Consider the following 23,161-nt stretch of genomic DNA (forward strand, 5'->3'; position numbering starts at 1 on the left):
AGAGACAATATTACACCCTGGGTTTTTATCTTGACCTTAACTTCAATACTCTTTGAGACTTTTCATTTAAAAAAAAGACCTCACAAAAAGGTTACAGACTTTGACCAATACACTCAGTTCAGACACAATAGCACCCAAGAGAATCAGAAAATGCAAGCACTTTGTTCTTCTTGGTTTTCTACAGTGCTATTTGTGCAGAAACAAGCTTTAAATCTCCCTGCCTTAGAAGATAAGACAGTTCATGGCAGCACTAGAAACTGTTCCTGGCTCCCTAGAGAGGGGATGGCCTTCAAGTGAAGGCTTTTGAAACAAAACGAACATTCCTGAACTTTCCATTTCTCCTTCCATCTCACAACGTTCAAGATCTTTATATTTCCCTTGCTAGTCCACCACATCAGAAAGCCAGAATGGGGAGGTGTATCATTCATGGTGTATCATTCATTCATTCAGCATTCTTATGCTGAATGAAGATATTCTTCTGCTTCCAGGATATTTTTCCACTTTCATAAGCAAAAGTGCATGAGCTCTTGCATAAATTCTTGTGAAGTATTTGTGGAACAGCACTAGTGCTTACTTTCCTTCTACAGATACTACTTTGGATTGAACCTGGAGCTGTTCATCTATAAGCACATATTAATGCATGTTATCATACTCATATTCTTTTTGTTTCAGTCCTATATTACACTGTATTTTATTATGCTGATTACTACTGGCTTTTTTGCTTGCTTTTAAGGGCATCTGTTATTTTTGAAACATGTTATATTTTTGAAAATTGTTTTAGCTGGAAGCCATGCTCCCTCATCCCAGATGTGCATGCAGCACAAGATAGATGGGATACATTTTAAATAAATAAAAATGTAATTAAGTGTGAATTCACATGTTCATTTTTTCACAAGGAGCGATCACAAGATTTTGTATTGTACTGAGCCTTCAGATGACAATCCTTCTGTTCACACTGTACCCAGTGGCTCTCAACGTTAGAAAGATTTGTCAATGACAAGTTGCTAACCATGTGGACGCAGACACTGACATCACCCAAAGCATTCACGATAGCATCTATAGCCGTGGTGGTGAACCTTTGGCACTCCAGATGTTATGGACTACAATTCCCATCAGCCCCTGCCAGCATGGCAATTGGCCATTCTGGCAGGGGCTGATGGGAATTGTAGTCCACAACATCTGGAGTGCCAAAGGTTCGCCACCACTGATCTATAGCCAGGTTCTCTGTATTTTTCCTCCCCAACCACACCATTCCCAATAGATTAAATTATTAGCAGTCACATGTCTATGCAGTTGCTTAGTCAGTGCAACATTTAAAGAGTCTCCCCATCACATCTTGAACAGAAAGAAAATATTAATTACTTGTAAGATTCAGAAGTGATGATGTCCACAGAACTGCTGTTTTGCAGTGGAGAGGAACTGGGGTTTGGCCTCTGTCTTGACTTTATGAATTCTGTCAGAATGTACTGGGCTTGCTGGAAAGCTATTAGAATCACACCCAGCAAAGATAGACTGCAAGAGAAAATATGATTACAAAAGACAAGCGGAAATGGGCAAATCAACAAAAACTGTGCATTGTGCTTGGATATAGAATATAGAAAAAGATGTATATTTGCGCCTTATATATAGGAATTTGCCGCAAATATATCCAAATCATATCTCTTTTAATGTGTTCACAGTGAACAATGGAGTTGGGGAGTCTCCATGGAAACATATGAATCTAAGTCTCACCTCAGCTAGAGTCTGGCCAAATGTCCTTCTTCAAACATCTTCATTCTTATCCTAGCCACACTAGCCCTGGCTCCTTCCTCTCCCCATTATATATTCTCTTTTCTGCTATGAAGTCATTTCCTACATTCTAGGGACCTACAGAAGTGACCAGAAGTGGGTTGTTTAGAGGATTTCAAAAGATCAACAGTTGTTTCAAAGGCAGTTTTTTTCCATTACACAGTAAGAAAACAATTGGTAAAGATTTCTGCCACTTCCTCCGAAAACTAAAAAACTGTTAGTCCAATCAGGGGAAGTGGATGAATCCTTGTGGAAGCAGCATGGGGTTGTGCCAACGCATCTGCCTTCTCTGCTGGCACAAGGAGGACCCGGTCTAGCAGAGAAGACAAAGGTGCTGGTGGCCAGCCGCCTCAGCTCTGCAGAAGCAAAAGCCAGAAGTCCAAGGTGTCGTGGAGCTGTGCAGGCACTCCAGTCGGACGATGCCATGGCCGGGGGGGGGGGGGGGGCCCTGAGGTGGAGCCAATGTTTGGCCCTTTCCGCATGGGCGCTGAGGGGTGTGTGTCGGCATAGTTTATGCCAACGCACTCCCGCGGGATCGTTTGCACAGGCTGCGCCACTCCCAAATGCTGCTTACCTCCCATCGTCTTCTGTCGCATTGTGGAGGCCAGGGGACACGCCCCCCCTGGCCAGAACGATGACCCTGGAGAATGAGGCCAGTGGGGCGTGTCTCCTGGCCTGCACAACACGACAGAAGGCGACCGATGGTAAGCAGCTTTTGGGAGGGCCGGGGGAGAAAAGCCGGCTTCTACCCGATGCCGTTCGCATGGCACCGAATGGAAGCCGGCATTTGCAAAATACCTCGCTCCCTGAGCAAGGTTCGAAAACACCATTTTGGCGGGAACCGAGTGCCGCTGCAGCAATTTGGCAGCGGTGGCTGTGCGAACGGTCCCTGCCAAAACAGTGTTTTACCAGCCCGATGCTGCCGCTTTTGGCTCGTGCGGAAAGGGTTTTAGTCAGCTTCTACCTGGGTTGTTGTACCACAGTCTGGGTCCTTTTGGGTGATGAAAGTCCTTTAAGTATTATCAAGGGCTTTCTGGTGGAGGGTGCGGGATTTGGCTATTTCTATCTCCCCCCACTGCCAGAAAGCACTCTGGAGGCAGTGAGGTGGTGGCCCCCAGGAGCTCTGGATTGGGCTGTGTGTTTTCCCCATTATAGCAACTACCTTAGGGAGCACTGTTATCATATATACTAAATTCAACAGGCACAGAAAGGATCCAGAAACTTCTTTCATGAGAAAGGTTATAAAAATCATTAACTGTAATTGGAAAATTATTCTGACATTGCTGGTGAATATATTTCTTTGCTATTTTCATCTGGCATCCATCTGACCTAAATGATTTACCTGACAAAGAGCACTGTAAACCTCCAAAAGGATTCTTCCCAGCTGGGTCCAGGCACTACATCTGCACACAGAGGTAAGAGATGGTGAGGAAGGGTCACATTGAGCGTAAAGTGGAATTCTACACCGCCAGAAGTCACAAGAGTCAGCTCACGAATAACCCAGGAAGAAGTAAAATCTGGAGTAAACCTGTACCAGAAAAGAATATATACAGCTAATGCAAGCAACAAGAGCCATTTTAGCAATTCTTTTTGTTATTTTTCAGTATACTACTTGTGGATTACTTTCCTGCTTTCTGTTAGGAAAGCACACAGAATGAAGCATGAGAATATGTAAGAGCTACTGAAACTCTTTCAAAAAGGGTATCACCTGTTCATACAGCTACTGAATTGCGGCTGCACCAGGGCTTTGGGGTAAGCATTCAGTTTCCATAAAAGCCACTGTCTTCAACGAACAAGGCTTTGAGCTGCTCCACATGCAAAACCTTTTGTTATGAAAACTTAAGCATAAATTTGCCGAGTCACCCAAGAGGATACAAGCAATTCTCTCACTACTGGTAAAAGATGTTGCTAAGTACAACAGGGCAGATCTCATAAGAAATGATTCTGTTAAGGATCATAAAGTGTCTTCACTGGAATAATGTGAAATTTTGTAGGATTTTAAGAACTTCTTGAAAAAGTGAAAGCAGACACACCGCAGCTTTCCTACAATCCAAAAGTGTTATTTTAAAATTAATAAGGAAATGCTTACACAATGCTGATCTCTCGTGAAGAGTTTTGTGCTAGATAAAAATTCCGGCAGTCTAGTACTTCAAACCCATATCCTTGGCAACTGTACCCGTTAATCATCATAGATGTTATAGTGATAGGAAGATAACCAACATTCTCAACTTTAAAGCTCTTCGTGATGGAGAGAATTTGTTTGCTGTCTTTCAGTTCTGAAGAAAACAAAATGGACAATTAGTTCGTTTTATAGCAGATCCGCAGCAACTGTGGAGGAGTTACTTTTACAATTGTTACTGATAGCCATCTTGATGTGTGACTGTCATATTGACATGCAACATTTTTCCTCTGTGGCAATAAATTAAAGCCTGTATCACGCAACTGAGGTAACATGCAACATCACTGTAAATATATTTTGCAGCCACGAATGTAGGAAACACATGAACCTGAAAAAAAACCTCTGTATGGAAGATCATTAAGTGTGTTTTACTTCGATATCATAATTATGTATGATAAAAACAAATACATTTGCATGCTTTACTATACCCATGTGATTACCTACTACTGCTCTTCAGTCACAACATCAACCCAATGAGCTTCCTTCCCTTAGCTTGACCCAACTGCTTCCTTTCTTCCACACAAATCATAATCTGCAGTTCTGTTTTGGAATGCAAATGTGTGCATTCAGATGTAATGGCAAAGCATGCTCCCTTAAGAAGGTGAGGAACTGCAGAGAGGAGAGGGGGAGGTATACACAAACTCAAGGCTTATCCATCACTGTTGCCAAATCATCATTGAGCATCTCATCATTTTTTCTTCTATCTGTTTATGTGTGCGTCATTTTATGAAAAAGGGACTGAGCTTGGTTGTCCACTCACGTCTCCTGCAGTCCAAGAGGGTTGATTCCGGAACCTTGAATCTAAGAGAGCCTCCTGCCCCTGGCGACCTTCCTCCTACTTTCAGTAGTTCTCTGGCTCCAATGCCTTCTACATAGACCACATCCAGAACAGTCAAATTATTCCTGCAATTCATAAACATAAAACAGTTAAAAAACAATAAGGGCTTTTGAGCTACTAACTAGGTGCTGTTCCCCAGTCCTTGTGTTCTCTCTTCTACCACACAAAAAAAGACCAAGGCTAATCTTATATGTGTTGATTACCTTTAGCCAAACTCTGCAGACAGATCAGCTTTTGGACTAGGTCCCTGGTTAAAAACTCTATGGAAATGCTACTTTGGAGAAAGTCTTGGATCAAAACCAGACTTCTACATCCACACACTCTTCAAACAGAACACTAACAATTCCCATGGTCACAGCTGCTACTCATTTGCAAGGCCTCTGGTTTGGTTAAATGGTGGAGGGGGTGAAGTGAGGACTTCTTCATAGATCTGGCCTGCAGCCTCTAGTTGGAGATACCAAGACTAAAGCAATAACTTCCTGGGTCACCCAATGAAAATTTAATTCCCTGGCTCTTCTCTACATTGATATGAAGTGCATATCCTGATATTACACTTTTTACTGTCTACTATGAGCCATGTTATCGAAACAAGAAATTTATCTCGCCATCAAAAAAAGACTTTACCAATAATTCCTTTTCTCGTTGGAGGAAGCTGTTCTCCCCTCTATTTGGGAATTTCCTTTACCAACTTAACTGTTGCTAGCTATCTCCACATTTTAATTGAGGCCAGATTGCGCAGAGCCTTGACCCTGGCCAGATGTAATGTGTTACCCTCTGCTCTTTGACAGGGGAGGGGCTTGGGAATTCCCCATCATGAAAAAACCTGTTCCTGTGGAACTGGGGGTGAAGAGTCGGTTCTTCCTGCTGTATTGCCCCCTTTACATCAGGCCTAAGAGCAAATATTTAGAACCCTTACTGGTGGGTCTTGAAGAGCGTGCTGATAACCAAAAAATTATATTCCTTTTGAACGGTGATTGTAAGGAGATTCTGGAGCCGGTAGCAAAATGTTTATGTTTTGTCATCGACAAATGTGCATAAAGGGGTTGATTGTATGCTGCTATTGTGTTATTATGCCAATAAAGGTTAATTGAATTGAATTGACGGTCTATTATGAATTTTTAAGGACACCAGTAGCATCATATAATGAAGTTTATTATGATCCATATTATGCTGTTTCTTTCCATGATACTTACAGGAAGGAAAAGGCAAGAGAGAAACCCTAAAAAGTGACTGACATAATTATTAGCACGGGCAACAGGGTATCAGTTAATTTGGACTTAGAACGCAGAAAAATTGGAAGTGATAAGATTATTAGAACATTTGTTTTTAAAATAGACTGTTCTGTTTAAGTAACACTATGCAACCCCTTTCTGGCCAGGAAAGCATATGAAACACTACATGCTTTCAGATTGCTTTTAAACATATGTTTTCTCAAATAGGTTCAGTCAGCTAACTGCAGGATACATATATTTTAAACACAGTTAAGCTGAAAAGAAATATGTGTTTCAACATTTCTTCTTAAAATATTCAGAAATATATTTTACTAAACAACTACTACTTCATTTTACCTCCATTCTACCACTATGGCAAATTCTCAATAACTTCCTAAATGTTCATACTTCTCTAGCTACATTTCTCATATTAAGAAACTACCACTTCTCATTTGACATATCATGTGTTCTTTTGAACATATATAGCAAACCATATTTCAAAACAATATTTCTTTAAATGGAAAGTACAGATCATATTTTGAAGGTTTCAGAACTGAGCATTAAGTATTTGGATGAAAATTTGAAATATATATTAGAATTAGATCATAGTTTTAAATAAATGCTTTCTTATCCTGGAAAGTTCAAGAATAGTCCTACCTGACAAGTATGAGAGAAGTTACTCTTCTATAATCAGTAGGTGTAAAGACAACACCAATTCTTCTCATTTCCAAAGGCTGCAATTTTAAATGTAGCTTTTCAAAACTGGATCTACTATAATCATGTTCTTTTTGCAGTTCATCCTGTAAAATAAAATGAAATAACATAACCAAATTATGAAGTTCACCTACTGACATCACAGGATCTCTTACTATGCTTCGATTGATAAAGTACATGTACATCAATTCCATCAGCTCTCTATCTTGGTAATATAATGCAACACATTTAATTCTTTTTTTGGGCCAACAATGACAATACATATTATTTTTATTGTGGGGAGGCATCTTTTTGGCAGACTCTGGAACTCCTGTTTCATTTCATTCTTGTAATAGCTAGAACATTTTCATTTATTCTTTGAGAATAATTTCTAAGCATGTTTGTAGGTTAAATATGAGTTCTCATTGTCAAAGCTACCACAGACAGAAGCTTAAATACTTTTGTCAGTCCTCAGTGCTTTTGACTGGCCAATGTTGCCAATGCAATCAAACAATTCTGCAGCAGAGGCCTAAATTTTTTGTTATGACATGCAACCCAAGTACTAGTATTTAGCTTTTAGTCCTTCCCTTAGCTCAAGGATTATCAAACTATATCTTGATAATCATATGTGGCTTTTCTACTGTTAAAGAGTGTCTTCACAAGCCACCACAAGTTGCCATTTCCACAGAACTAAGAATCTTTTTTTTTTAACTTTGAGCATGAATGGCTAAATGTTTATCCCCATGAAACTGCCAATAGTTATTGCACTGTCCCTCTTTGTAAAGTTAACTGCCATGCCTTACTGGCTATGGAGCTAACTAAAAATCCTTGTGCAAAGGGCTGTTTGTCATTGCATATTAAGCTAAGCTTTTAGCACTCCCCTTCCCGTCAAAACCCCTTGCATACCAACTGTATGCATCTCTCAAACTTAGATAATCAGTACATACAATCACCTTCTGCCTACACATTCATACTATGAATCCTGACCTGATTCTCAAACTACTAAAACTGTCTTAGAAAAAACGTTTTCTTCTTTCTACACCCAAGCCATCTGGCTTGGAACATGCTTCACTGTTCATCATGAACTGTGTATAACAGGACTAATTTTTTCTTTAAACTAAAAATATTCTTTGTTTTTCCATTGTATCAGTAGAAATATCTAGTTAGGAAGATGGTTTCTTCACCAAAGAAATTAAAATATGTTATCAGGAAACACATTATCTCTTTTCAGAGACAATTTGGGATAGTCAGATGAATCTCTCTGGGTCAAAGCACTTGGTTCAGAGATTAGTATGGAGGCCAGGGACCTGTTGAAGACCACATTTTGGGCAAGATCACTTCTCTGTATTCGGCCTTATTTCTCTTCCTATGCATTGAGGGGGGAAAGCATGTTTGTCAGGACACTGCAGCCATTCTGGTACAGCCAATGGACCCATGGCATGTAAAGCATAGTGAAGCAGATAGCTTCATTCAGCTCTTATGAGATGAGGTTTCCAGCGATCAGAGATGGAATAATGTCCCATTCAACTTTTTGAGAAAAATCAGAAAAGTTTCATGGTGAATTTTATCAATCCAAAGAGTTCAAAACTGACATTCATTAAGGTAAATGCAAATTATATGTTCCACAATAACTGCCATTTTCCATGCACAAAAATGTGAAATCCAAGGAAAGAAAGTTGACTAAGATTTTTGAAAAATTTATTGCAGGCAGGCATAGAGATTCCATTCTGACAGAAAAATGTAGAATAGGTACCCTGGGAGCAGGCTCTTCTGTCAATCTGAATTCAGTGGTTGTGAAATTAAGTGACTGTACATTTGCACCAAACCTACATAAATCAAGATAAAAACAGGTATGAATAAGACTTTTTATATACCGCCCGATCCCCGAAGGACTTTAACAATAAGCTGTAAACATTAGAGGAAAAGTCTGCATTTTGCAAATAATGTTGGTTTGCAGCTAATTCTACTTCTATGGTTTCATTGTGAAAGAATTTTTTAATGAGTACTATACGATTTCAACCAATACACTATACACACACAAGATAATCATATGCTCTCAATTAAAAATGGAGACATTAATGCTGAGAAGTGGCCAAAGCTACAGTTTGGGCATTTCCTTAACATTAAATGCATTTTTGAGCGCAATAATGACAAGCAGACAATAAAAAGAAATTGAAAGTAATATTCTTAAATATTTATTACCATTTGCTTAGAAAACTCAACGAAGCTTTAGGATCAGGATAATATGACAAAGGCAGCAGTTGTAATGTAACTGGGAACGATGAAGGATTTCTTAGTGTGAAATATTTTACCTAAATGATTTTTAAAAACATTAAGGTTAGTACTTTATAATTGTGTTAAAATTCAAGTTAAGAAAAAATAGTACATTTTGAGGTTCTAGATATTTTTAAAATGTCTTTTGAAATAGGTTTGCGCCATTTAAGTTTTTGAAGTACTAGCAATTGCAAAATTAAATACGTCACTGGTTCAAAAGAAAACATCCTAAAACAGAATAAGAGAAATATTTTTTCTTCTATTTTTAAGTGAATGCATTTGTGTTGACTATAATGCAAATAAACACGCTTCACATGCAGTTCCGGAATGATTTTACATCCACAGATAAAAGAACTGACATTAAAACATTAGAAGAGACCAACAATTTCATCTGTTTCATCAATGGAAATAATGTGTCTAAAAATAATTCTAATTTGATTATGACAAAAGTAGGAAGAAAAATTCTAAATGCATTAGATTAACAAGTTCAGCTAAAAAATATATTTTTTTTAACCAATGATTGCTTTTATATTTCATCATGCATCTACTCGAAATGGCATATGGGGGGTTCCCAGGCACTGAGCACTCAGATCTGCTTAGCATACACAAGACTGCTTTTTCACGTGACTTTCACGTGACTTTCACGTGACTTTCAATTTTACCTTAAGACCCTGTCTACCATTTTTAGGCTTCGTGAAACATCTCATAAAGAGTAATAACTTTCCCTTTTAAAATCAATAAAAAAACATAAGCCATCACCGGTACTTTTGACAAGAACTTTATTTTTAAAAATATCTAAAAGAGTCTCACCATGCTATTCATTGGTGCAGCTGCACTGAAATTCAGAGTATGGTCAAACTCTGTAACCAAGTGGGGCAGCGAGAATGCAAATGATTCCTCTTCAGGACTCTTTGGATGAGCAATACGAATAAATTCCCCAAACTTTCTCCTGTTGAATTGACAACAAACATCTTTTAAAAATAAAAGACCTGTCACTCTTACTGCCTTAGCAGATGAAGAAGAAGAAGAAGAGTTTGGATTTATATCCCCCCTTTCTCTCTTGCAGGAGACTCAAAGGGGCTTACAATCTCCTTGCCCTTCCCCCCCCCCCCACAACAAACACCCTGTGAGGTAGGTGGGGCTGAGAGAGCTCCGAGAAGCTGTGACTAGCCCAAGGTCACCCAGCTGGCGTGTGTGGGAGTGCACAGGCTAATCTGAATTCCCCAGATAAGCCTCCACAACTCAAGCGGCAGAGCTGGGAATCAAACCCCGTTCCTCCAGATAAGAGTGCACCTGCTCTTAACCACTACGCCACTGCTGCTCTTTTTAGGGGAAATGATCTTTTTAGGGGAAAAAACTGACATGTAAATAGAATTACAGAACTAGACTTTATACTAAAGAAAGTGTTGAACCCCTTTTTAAAAAAGAGTTAGTTAGATCTTCCCTAGCTAGCTAGTTAGTTAGTTCGTTCGTTAGTTAGTTCCTCCCAAGCTAAGCAGAATATCGAGCAACAAGTGCTCTCCAGCATTTCCGGTCTTGGGCAAATGTTTTAAGCCTCTTCCCATGCAATATTCAGTGAGTAGTGGTGAAGTATTTAAATATTAACTGCCACTGACCCCAGAAGCTGATTCAGGATCCCACCCAGTTCTGTTCTCTTCAGTAGAGTTTTCCAGGCGGGCACTAAGATTCTTAGTTACATCAGCATTAGCTGTTACTATGGCTAATGCAAACCACATTGGGGAGTTTCATGGGTAATACCACTCATGGTTAATGCTAACTAAAGTTTCAGAGCGCTGAAATGTAACTGTTAAACCGATAAATACCAACTTCGGTTCATTCTGCACATGCAGAATAATGCACTTTCAAACTGCTTTCAGTGCTCTTTGAAGCTGTGCAGAATAGAAAAATCCACTTGCAAATAGTTGTGAAAGTAGTTTGAAAACGCATTATTTTGTGTGTGCGGGAGGGGCCATGGAGAAAGTAAGGGGCAATTCAAATAAAGGAGAGGCTGGGATGAAGAAACAGAAGATCCCACAGTCCACAACTAATCCCCCTCACTGTGGTTAAGGAATCAGGAACCTTGCTCAATGTTGATCAATTTAAGAATATAAACATTCTTTATACAGACCTGCACATTTCACTGTGCTTAATTTTTTGCCATTTTTCATGAAGTTCATAAGCAAGATCAGAATCCACACTCCCTGTAGAACTGTCCAGAGAGAGGCTCTTTTCCCAAAGAAGATTGGCTAAAATAAATAATGTTCCATTTTACACATATCAAAGTGGGAAATGAATATTTAAATTAATAAATAAGTTCTCTATTGGATATCATTTTAGAGTGGATTTCAAGAATGTAACATAAATCAACAACAAAACAGGTTGACTGATGAATAACACTAGCTATTTGAACTGTTAAAATATATCCATGTTTCTCTTTTTCCTCACAGTTACACCACTGTCTGGATCACCTTTTTTACGCTAATGAAAACCCAGCACCCTGACTTATTCTATGTAGTACACGTTCCCCCCACCCTTCCATAAGAACTCACAGCAATGCAGCAAGATTCAATGTGATGGTGTGGTCAGAATATTGAACTGGAGAGTACTGGGTTTCCATTCTCAATCTGCCATGAAGCTTGCTGGAGGACTTCAGGCAACTACTCTCTCCTAGCCAATCCTAGCAGAATGGCTGTGAAGGTAAAATGGATAAGGGGGACCAGGTGCACTGCCGTGAGTTCTTATGGAAGGGTGGGGGGAAAGTGTACTATATAATAACGTACAGTTCTCTGGTCCCTGTCAAAGAAACAATTGATCTGCAACAGAAAAATCTGAAATGAAGTGTTCAGCAAAGAAGGCTGCTAAAATTTAAAACTCGCACTACAGCACCTGCTATGTCAGTCTTGGAGCCCATTTCTTAGTCCTGGGAAATATAAAGGATTTTGAGTTGAAACAGATAAATCAAGGAGCTAGGAGACATTCCCTATTAGTTTACTGACTAACAAAGCTCATCCCAGACGGATACAAATATACAGAAACTGTCCAATGTCGGGCTAAGCAATCTTGCTAGGCAGTATTTTATGCGAACTCCTGGAATGTTGTAATTGCCTATGGCAGCCATTGTGTGGCAGCACTGAGTCCCCCTCTCCAAATTTCACATGTGCCCATGAACTCCAGGACACGGACTCCCTGTATTCTGGAGGAAAAACGGCAACGGCATATTCTCCTTTGAGACCACATTTACCTGCTTCAGACAATCTCAAGGAACAATATATATCATGATGTATAATGGCTTCAAAATGAAGATCTTCCAGCTGAAAAACATTAATTGAAAAATTCAGAAATCAGAATATCATGTTAATAAAGAGAAATGAATCGAAATATAAACCAGCTTTATGAAACATACTATTTTCCCAATAAAATAAAATTATTTTACATAAGCAGAGAGAAAACATCAATTTAAACTCATTTTGCATGTTGAAAGGTGTGGTTTTGCACTGACAGGTTCTTTTAACATGCAAAAAAAACCCCAAACAAACCATTTCTTCTGCAAGAAGAGGCACGTGGTATGATTATCTACAAACACCTGAGCTTTAACTTTCTACACACACAGCAATGTGCAAAATGGTCTAGAGCACAACACGGCTCCTTTTGCTTCTCTTCTCCAATTCCTGAAACCATTCAAATGGAAGAACCTCATAAAATGAGATGTACACAGAAGATAATTTGTTTCAGTGAGCTTGTCTAGGTATCACTTCATAAAATCTGAAACCATTTCCCAACCCTTCAATTCTATAGCTAACCTTCAAAAAATTCTGCTACTACTACTAAAAATAAGTCATTAAGACGTAGAAACAACAGTAAACAAGCCATAACAGTTCAGTACTGTACCCGGGACAAATTAGAATAAATCTGTAGTGGTATCTCAAAGACCATTCCAATATTTGTAGTCACAAAAACACTGGTAAGTAGACTTATTACAGGTTCTTTGACATGGAGTTTCAAAGCAAATACATTCCAACAGCCTGGAGGTAGAGTCAAAGGATCAGTGAAGTTCAGAACCTAAAGATGAAAACATCAGATCAAGGTGACTACAGATAAACACATATTTCACTTTGGTTTTAAATGTTTTGCTTCAAATGCTACAATGTTATCTTAGGCTCATTCCGCACATGTAGAATAATGCACTTTCAAACTGCTTTCAGTGCTCTTTGAAGCTGTGCGGAATAGCAAAATCCACTTTCAAATAGTTGTGAAAGTGGTTTGAAAACGCATTATTTTGCGTGTGCGGAAGGGGCCTAAGTGTAGAGAAGAAACTATCAGAAGAAAATACAGGCAATTAAAAAGAAAAAAATATGACAACATCGCCAATACCTTTTCCCAAGCCCTTACTGTTTCCCAGTGCACAGGACTGCACTACTGCAATTCTTCCTTTCCTATCAGAAACCTTTTCAAGGGCAAAAACGACTGTGCTCTCACCAAAGTGTTGCACATAAAGATGGGGTTGGATAAGATCCTAAGTTTTAAAATCTACACAAATACATCTCATTTTTCAAGTATCAGACTCTGTGATGATTTAGCACATGTGGAATTTGGTACTGGCAATCTCAGCTGCTTGTCAATAAAAAAACAGAAGTTATAGATGCAATTCCCAGGAAAAACTCAATAGGCAGGAACAAAGTAGCTGTCTGATCAGGACATGGGGTTTTGGTACCTCAAGTAGCTTCCTTTGTCTCCCATGACCAGCAAAAGTCAAAACAATATATGCAGGTAAGTGGGTGTATTAAAATGTCCATACTTTATACCAGTCAAATAATTTAACTTTTCTTAGCTGATTTTTAACTGAATGGCCTGAAGTATAAGAGAGGAAGGTTGTGATAACCATTTCTGCTCCTTCATAGAAAAAAAACTGCACAGAAAAACCTAAAACAAGAACTCACCTTTAAAATATCCTTCGTTTCTCTTGCAACATAGACATCGTTTAGCACTATATTCAAATCAAAATTGTTTGTAAACCATATAGACCAAGACGATGAAATACTGTGATGTGGTTCTATGTGAAATGCTGTCATCAATGGATCAGTGCCATGATACCTACAGATGAAGGTTAGAAAATATGTGTGAGATGCCATTATCAAGTGCTTCAATCTATTTTAATTATATCCACTCTTACATCTTAGACTTGACTTTTGTGGTGGTTTATAAAACAGTCTGCAAATGTGTAAATACGATATTAAGAACAAAAATGTTAAAAGCGTTATATATAAAGCGTTAATATAAAGCGTTATTCATTGTCCTAGATAGAAGCTATAAGAAAGTGATTTTGATAGGACTCTTGAGATGAGAGTTCGACAGGGTGAGCACCACCAATTAGTAAACTTCACCGTTATAGGTACATTTTAATAAACTGCCGCTTTAGCTAATGTAAAATTATGCAAGGCACAAATTAGAAGTATTCTTACAACAAATATGAACACACAAATATTTGGGGTTTTTTCCATGATGATAATGATAGTATTAAATATGTGTATGTGCTTATTTTGCTGTCAAGTCACAACTGATTTATGGCAACCCCATAAGGTTTTCAAGGCAAGAGATATTTACAGAAGGGTTTCCATTGCCGGTCTGAGTCATGTCCCTGTTATTCCATGGAGGTCTCCCATCCAAATACTTGCCAGGGTTGGGGTTGAGTGTATGACAGGCCCAAGGTCACCCAGCAAGTTTCCATGGCAAATCCCAATCCAACACCACACCAATTTAACCTGTTTAACCACCGCACCATGCTAGGTGTATATGGCCACTGAAATGTGTGGCTTATTGTCTTATGCAAACTTTCTACAGAAAGGATTTCCCACTTGAGTTTTCCATTCACTGCCTTTTCAATATATTCTGTTATGAACTACAAACACAATACATGGATTCAGGGCAGAGAGAGTGTAAATATACACAGCAAGTTTATAGACTGGAACCATAGCACTCTCAGAGACAGAACCAGGGCCGAAACGAGGGGAAACTGCGCCCCTACCATGCCCCTGCCCATTGCCGGTGCGTCACACGCACCCCCGCCCCCTTGGCGCTACACCACTGCTTAGGGCTGTTCCAAACATGCACCTACATTGTTTGGGGACTTTCAGACCAACATATGAACTGTCTCAACTAAAAATACTATGTTCTAAGGTCAACATGAACGTTATCTCTGTTCTGATTTCTTCTAATACAACCTAGTCTCGATATTAGAATAGCCATCTGCTTTCATTCAGTATTACCGCTTCAATATATTTTATACTTTTGAGTATTCTGGTCCACATTACATGGAAAACTTACCTTTCTACTGCAGCCTGGGAACAGCATGGTTTCTGTAAGGTATCACTAGCTAGCAGATTCAGTCTTTCATTTGAAACATTATTGTTTCCATGGGCACACAGTGTACCTGCATGAAGGAAAAAGGCATCCTATTTCAAAGTTTCTAAAGAAAAGCTTGTGAAGGTCTAGGAAAAAGAACTGGAAAAGCTAAAAAAGACAACGACTAGCACATTTTTCTTCCCAAAGACTGAAAAAAGAAAAATCAAAAATCAACTTATTTAATGAAAAAAACTATTTCAGTAAAGTAAATGACTTTCCACAGCATTCTTTCAAAAGTAAAAGTTATAGCTAACTGATACTCCATTAATCAAATAGATCTAAGATTCAAATGGAATAATGTTGGAAATCACAACATTGTTATAGCATTTGGCTGGATTTCAATCCAGCAACATACTTAGGACTTGATGCTTTAAAAGTACTTTAAAGTACTATGGAAGACTATAAAGAATTTTGTTCAGAAATATGATCCAAGAATCTACAAAGAATACTGTCCTTGCAAGATGCAAGTATCTGGATATTGTCTTTGCCTAGAAAGTTCACAATGAGAAAAAAAGCAGGGTAGGTTTTTGTGGTCGTTAGTTCACTACTTTGTTTACCTCTGTTCAATTTTTCCACTAAGGACAGAAAATGAAATATATATTTTATTAAATATTTTATCATCTAAGGTAAAGTAAGAGTTTTAATCAGTGGTAGCTTAAGGCAATGTTCGGTTTCTTGCACATGCTTGTTCACAGACTTCACACAATTTCTGAACCTGAAAGTCAATTTATGCAGAAGTGGTCATGATAAAGGGTCCTTATCCACTGTGGACTTTAGCAACTGTATTTCAGCTTGTAATACTGTAAATGCACAAATCATATATCTCCAACTATTATCTTTGGATGCCACTGGTGTTAGATTTTATGTAAACTGTTTTTAACTATTCTGTTATACTTGTAAACTATAGATCTTAGCCTCTCTGGAGCTGTGTATATAGAAGAGAACTGGGACATACTATACCTTTACAAACAATGGAAGCAACTTTTGTGAAATTTGTGGCTGATGATGGCAGCACAATTGGCTCAAACATCACAGAAAATGTTCCTTTTTGTGATAAATGCTTTACATCCTACCAAAAAATAAAAAGCACAAAATTAATTTTTTTAAATTTTATCTTTGTGACAATTCAATTTGCAACTTACTGAAATACATTTTACTAAGCCATCTTTACTTAACAATCAACATCCTGCTATTCTACTTGGTTTCTTGTACACCAATTCTACACAAAATTGCGCTAAGGGCTTCACAGAATAACCTCAATATGTGACACATCTGCCCTTGGAGCCATAAAAAGTGACCATGAAAAGGATCCTTATTTTATCCATTGCGGATGCAACCCATTGTCCTTCAGGAAACTTCAGGTTAAAAATGCAAAAGTAAACGTCCTTACTGGGACATTCTGCAGTGACTATATAAAGGCATTCCATTTACAGCAACTGTCAGTTTGGTTGAGGGTTTAATTGAAGATGTTACAATTAACCTTTAGAACCCTTAACAGAGTAGGTCCAAGATATCTGAAAGACTGTCCCCCTAACCTTACCAGTTAACCCAGATAGTCATGTCTATAAACAGTACTCTCCTGCAGGACCCACCATAGCTAAAAACAGATTGATTGGGAAATCTTGGATTACTGGGACAGAACTTGCTGCGCCACTTTACGTTACAACTAAAGATGGTTAAAAAAACTTTTATGTCATCATTATTAATATGATCGCATGTTTCCTTGGCTAACTTTTAAAGTTTGAAAGGCCATCTGGAAAAGGACCCTAAACACCACATTTGTCTGAGAAACAGTAAAGACAGACTATTCATGTATTTAGAAGTTCCCTTTATAAGAATGTATGCTGTTGAAGAGAAACATTGACTTTTTATTCTAATTATATTTATTTGAAAGTATTATTTCCCTCACTCTCTAGAATCTGCGGCTCATTCCGCACATGCAGAATAATGCACTTTCAAACTGCTTTCAGTGCTCTTTGAAGCTGTGCAGAATAGCAAAATCCACTTGCAAACAGTTGTGAAAGTGGTTTGAAAACGCATTATTTTGCATGTGTGGAAGGGGCCTGCCTGAGATGGCATTCCACTGCCAGTTATACAACTAAGCAGAACAAGCAAAACTCCAGAAAAATGTGAACTAAAAAGATCATAATCATCACAAAGCCAACAGTAAATGTTCTGTTCTACTCCAGTGCTCTTGGGAAAAAAGACCAGATGTACTATCTCACTTTTAAGAGGTAGAGGTTGTTAGAACTACTATCGAGATTTCAGAGAGAAGTGAACAGAGGAATATATTTCCACTTGACCTCCTGAGCGCTGGAATATTCACTACTAAGACAGAGGAGAAATAAAGCCGTCATTCCCACTGCTTTCAACTTGGCTAGAATCTTCTCTCCCTCTCTCTTAGCAAACATATCCTTCCCTTCCCAGAGAGTAAGTGGGATGAACAAAGTTTAGAAAGAAGAACAGATGGACAAAAAAATTATATTTTCCCCAAAGCACAAAGAGTAGAAGAGGATGTTTTCTAGATGCAGAACCACAATCTTCCTTTTTCTTAATTCACTTTCCACCCCCTTATGTATACATTTTACTTGCTGTGGCAATTTTGCCTTATAAGTCTGGTAAAGTCCATTTAGTTTCCTTACACTGCTGAAAACTCACATCAGTGCCAGTCAATTCACAACCTTTTGAATGCTTCAATGGTGCTGTTACATGTTAATGCATATAAATTGCTTTATACAGAGTCAAACCCAGGTCTTTCCAGCTGCATGTCACCTACTTAAGATTGCCCGTGGTTCTCCCAAATCTCAGGGCTGAGAAAGATTTCTTTCACCAAAATGTGCTGCCCAAGATCCTTTTGATGGAAATGTCAAAGACTGAACTGAAGTATTTGTTCTATCACTGCCCTGTGTATGTGTAAAGGGCTGCCAAACCGCAGCCAACTCAGAGCAACCATCTAGGATTTTCAAGGGAAGAGACAGAGGTGGTTTGCCATTGACTTGCTCTGCATTGCAACCCTAGAATTCCTGGGCGGGGTCCCATCCAAATACTAATCAGGGCCTACCCCACTTAGTTTCTGAGATCTGATGAAACTGGGACAGCCTGGCCCTTCCAGGTCCTGGTTTCTCTGATCCATAGTTGCTCCATAATATCAAACTGTCTCCTAGCTCAAATCAGATGTAGGTATGCCATAAATGTCGGTGTCCAATTACTGCACTGACCTGTTTTCTAGTCAGCCCCCTTTTCACGTCCTGATGACTCAGAAGGCTAGCTCTCTGGCAGCAGAGTCAACAACTGACCATATAGTTTTTTGAGTCCCATAATCTGCAGGTTTTCTCCAAGTTTATTTACATTTAAAGTCAAGTTAGCATCAGCAAGTCAGAATTTTTAACTAGATACTTTCTGTCCCAATTTTTTAAAAAGCAAACATCAGAACCAAAATTCAAAAAGAATTTTACTCTTTTTGTTTATTGGGTAACAAATGATTCATAATAACTATTCACTGCTCAATGTCTTTGTATAATAGAGATTTTATAGGAAAAAATAAAGGAAAAGAAAAGAAAGAGGCACATGCTTTCACCTAAAAGAATCCAGATTATTGGCAGGTTGCATACAGCTAAAGAACACTTATCAAATAAAAATATTTTTTAAATGTGTAAATAGGGAAGATATAATTACCTGCACATACAAAAGGTTGCTGCCTGAATGCAACATATACAGGATTACTGGGTAATCATCTGTCCAAAAAGAGCACACACAAAACCCAAGGTCAAAGTTCCAGTATCAATTCTGTGCACTAACATAGACAGTTATCCAGACAAATTGCAAAGGACTTGTGTAGACTCGAGACCTACCTGAGGTCTGTGTTTTGTTCATTGCTACATAAACCACAAAAAGGTTTTCCAGTATGTATTGTCTAAGATCCACAAATTCATGCTGCGTGTTTTCCACTCGGATCATTAAGCTTATTTCTAGCAGCATCAAGCCATCGGGTACGAAGCAGCAACTCTGCAATAAAATTCCACCATTTATTTAAAACATTTCAATGTTGTCTTTCCGCACTATTCAGAGTCTTGAAAGCAGCAAAGTTTAAAACATTTAAAACATTAAAACACTAACTGCGCAATCTAAAGAGAGGGTGCTGATGATACATTGGGAGCAACGGAAGAGTTGCTTCAATATCCCATATAACCAAAGTAACTATTTCCTAGTAGGAAATACTAAGTTTAATGTGTTTTCTACAACATATGATGGGTAAACTAGCATTTGGGGCAGACTCACAGAAGCCATGACAGCCCAAGCTAATTCTAAACAGCCAGAACACTATGAGTTACCTTGGCCACATAGGAGCACAACTTAAAGCCCATCTAGATGAGACAGGAGTCTTCAGATTTGCTCTGGGAACGAAATGTCTTTTTAAGAAGTGATTTTCCAGCCAGGACCACCTTTAGAATTTGCCACAGGGCTAAATTCTGATCAGGACCACCTCTGCTCAAGGGGGAAAATGGATCTGATCCCTATGCATTGTTTTCTCTCCCTGAAATTGCAGCAAGAAGCATTATTGGCCCAGTGCTACTTCAGGTTGGGCAAATAGTACAGAGGAGAGGGGTGATCCACTTCTCCAATGCTATGGAGAAACCAACCAGAATTGGACCCCATGGCTAAGGAGTTCCTGACTAGGGACTTGCTTTTTAAAAAGGACTGCATCCCTGGGTCAAACCTGGGGACACCAAGCATGTCTGGACAGACCCTCAAATGTGTGTGCTTTCAAATGGAACTTAAGACATTGGAGAATTCCAAAGACAAAAAGTATGCATCATACCTTAAAATGATGGTGCAGCTTGTTATCCAAACTGCATTCAAGATGAACCTTTAAATGACTGACATTCTTAGTTTCTGCCTAGAAAAAAAATTAAGACACAACCAGAAAGTTGTTCAGTAACTTGCAGTTGGGGAAACAGATAATATCACATCCTGTACAAGGAAGGCACATTCCAGGGAAAGTGAGGCTAATGAAAATACTTTTTCTTCTGATTAAAACCATATGCTTCCCTAAGCACACAGGAAACAGGTAGACTTGGTCCTCAAGGAAACATCTTAATGTAAAAATACCTTCCAGTATATACCTTCACGTTGGAAAATATTCCACATCTCTCACCTACACCAAAATTTGCCAAACATTTTTTAAATAAAAATACTAGAAATTGCACAGTTTTTGACAGCATGAAACTTCATGTTACAAGTTGTCAGTTTTCATAACAGACCTTTACTGAGAGAACCCACATAGCCTACTATGATTTTGGGGGACCATGACTGGTTTAAACTGTAAACCTTTCCCTCAGTTACCCGATGTTCTTAAGGCAGCAGGTGAAAATGCTTTGGATTTGCAGCCATGAGGTAAACTTTGTAGTAAGCAGACAAAACATGAGATGAGAGTTCCACAGGGTGGGCACCACCAATGAGAAAACTTCACAGTAACAAGTACACTTTACAGGTTGATTTTAAAGAACAAGTTCAACAGCACAGGTCTCCAAGTAGCCAAAGGAGAAGCCTAGCTGAGCCACATAAGTTTAAACCAGGAATGGATTCAGAGTATGATTTAAATTCCTTTTTACTGCTAACAGGTATAAATAGGCTTTCACTGACAAACTACTAGGTTGGATCCTCTCTCACACCAGGATTCCACCCACACCACTCTGCCCTTTCCCAACAGTCAGACTAAATGGTACAAGGTCTGCTCATGACCAAACAGAGACCTAATGATCAGATACTCTATTATCTCCTATAGGCATAGTTAAACAACTGTCACACTGCCAGGCTGCTTTGCTGAGGCAGACCCAAAACTATGACTGTACTCTTTCTGGGTCAGACCTAAACTATATCCTGTTGTGCTTCCCTCCAATATTCTATCTCCCATAAACTAATCTGAGTGACTGCTTTTCCCTTCAGTCGCAGGACACCTTTCTGTCTGTCACAGTTATATTTCTATGTTGTCCAAATGTTTTTCCAAAAGTAACTATGTAGTACAAATTGAGCAATTCTTTCATTATCAAAATTATTTGTAAACGAATGTGGCCCAAGTAAAGGCCTTAGAGATGCTTAAAAAGTATATACAGAAAAGAGTGAAAATTCAGTCCTAGCAGTACACTGCTTCATGAGCCAGCAAAGCACTAAAAAAGGCTCAAGGCTCTAAAGAGAAAGAACAGTCTATTCCATCCGTAAGTTCCTTCCTCTTTGCTCCCAGAATCCCTGAAGAATTCCACGAGGGGGAGCTGTAACTCACAAAACATAATGAAACTCTTCAGGCCAATCTTTCAAATGCACGTCTGAACTTTTTCCTATCACATTTTGAAAGTAAGGAAATACCTCAAGTCAAAATGTCATTTCTAACTTATCTCAGTCCTTAAGAAACCAATTCATTAATGTGGCTTTTCATGGTGAATGGGTTATGTGAAAGTCTGCTGTTAGTTGGGCATTAGTAGTAGAACAAACGAGCAAACTTTCACATAACCCACACATGATGCAAAGCCACATTAATGAATTCTTAAGGACTAAGATAATGAGGGTTCTAAAGACCAAAATTTCAGTGCAAACTGTAGAGCTGAGTCCTGATGTTGTTCTTGTGGACTGAATGAACACACTTAGTTTCATTATGTCTAAGCCCGTCTTGAGTATCATTACGTCTAACCACATTTACTTTAACAAACCACTTCCCCTTCCTTCTGCCGTCTCATGCAGAGCTTATGATGAAGTTTGCAAGTAATACTTTTTTTAAAATGAGACCTGAAGCACTCTGCATGTTCTTTTCTTGAATGCTCTGTCAGTACTTGCAAATAAGCAAAACATTCTATACAAATTCAGTTTTTAAAAAGAGCTGTGCAAGTGTTAATGGAGAACAACTCATGTGAGCCTTATTTTCAGGACAGACTTGTTCCTTTTAAATGTAGACATTTTCCTTAAAAGTATTTCTATTCCAATTTTTCAAGCAGTGATACACCTTACAAAAATGCAAGTTTCATCTTTACTTTCAAAAGAAGGTGTTGAGACCAGAGCAGAGCAACAGGCCAGAGTCTCTGCCTCCCAAGTTCGCCCTTAAGCATAGATAAAACAAAAAAGAACCTCATTTCTTGTAACCTTTTAGAAGACGGATTGCTCTTTGAAAATTCTGCTGCAACAGCCGAAAAAAAAATCCAAACTTCAGCAAAAAATCCAAACTTCACATACACGCTTACAGGGGTTTAAAAGCTATCAGTCACAGACCAGGAAAAGGATCAAGGCCCTTTAGTTGATAGTTCCATGGGAATGTCAACTCAATGCATGGCAGCTGTGAAAAGGTAAACTCTATGCTGGGATAATTAGGTGCTGAATTGGGATAATAAAACTGCAAAGATTGTCATGCCCTTTTATATAAACACATGCGGTGCCACTTAATTTGGAAAACAGTCTTAGTCTCTACTACATCCTTCAAAAAGGATACTAAGAGATAGAAAGTGCAGAGAAGGGCAACGAGGGATGATTTCTGGATAGGATTTCATAACCTTCCTTATGAGGAGAGGCCGCAAGCGCTTTGGGGACTCCTTTTTTTTAGCTCTGAGAGGAGACGCCTGAGGGGATATAAGATTGAAGTCTGAGTAAAATTATGCATGGGGTAGAAAATGTTGACAGAGAGACATTTTTCTCTCTTTCTCACAATACTAGAACCAGGGGCATTCCACATTGAAAAAAATGCCAAGAATTAGGGACTAATAAAAGGAAACACTTCTTCACGCAACGCGTGATTGT

At 38.7% G+C, this 23,161-nt stretch overlaps 1 protein-coding gene and 1 non-coding gene across 3 annotated transcripts in view; both read right to left on the reverse strand.

Moving 5' to 3' along the window:
* TMEM131L (transmembrane 131 like) overlaps positions 1-23,161 on the reverse strand; it is a 63,680-nt gene that overhangs the window by 7,667 nt on the left and 32,852 nt on the right. For both annotated transcript variants that reach the window (XM_048509125.1, XM_048509124.1), the window contains exons 8-24: positions 20,202-20,279; positions 19,234-19,387; positions 19,058-19,116; positions 16,343-16,451; positions 15,305-15,410; positions 13,921-14,074; positions 12,872-13,042; positions 12,225-12,294; positions 11,112-11,229; positions 9,794-9,932; positions 8,912-9,021; positions 8,463-8,535; positions 6,674-6,816; positions 4,728-4,870; positions 3,878-4,064; positions 3,131-3,316; positions 1,363-1,512 (exon numbers count right to left, since the gene is read on the reverse strand). In XM_048509125.1, coding sequence (XP_048365082.1) covers positions 1,363-1,512; positions 3,131-3,316; positions 3,878-4,064; positions 4,728-4,870; positions 6,674-6,816; positions 8,463-8,535; positions 8,912-9,021; positions 9,794-9,932; positions 11,112-11,229; positions 12,225-12,294; positions 12,872-13,042; positions 13,921-14,074; positions 15,305-15,410; positions 16,343-16,451; positions 19,058-19,116; positions 19,234-19,387; positions 20,202-20,279 — 2,150 coding nt within the window. The remainder of the gene's footprint in view (positions 1-1,362; positions 1,513-3,130; positions 3,317-3,877; positions 4,065-4,727; positions 4,871-6,673; positions 6,817-8,462; positions 8,536-8,911; positions 9,022-9,793; positions 9,933-11,111; positions 11,230-12,224; positions 12,295-12,871; positions 13,043-13,920; positions 14,075-15,304; positions 15,411-16,342; positions 16,452-19,057; positions 19,117-19,233; positions 19,388-20,201; positions 20,280-23,161) is intronic.
* On the reverse strand, positions 21,992-22,138 carry LOC125440442. Its single transcript, XR_007245707.1, has one exon. It is a non-coding gene; the product is annotated as a small nucleolar RNA SNORA66 (small nucleolar RNA).

The sequence above is a fragment of the Sphaerodactylus townsendi genome, linkage group LG10, assembly GCF_021028975.2.
Source record: "Sphaerodactylus townsendi isolate TG3544 linkage group LG10, MPM_Stown_v2.3, whole genome shotgun sequence".
NCBI lineage: Eukaryota > Metazoa > Chordata > Lepidosauria > Squamata > Sphaerodactylidae > Sphaerodactylus > Sphaerodactylus townsendi.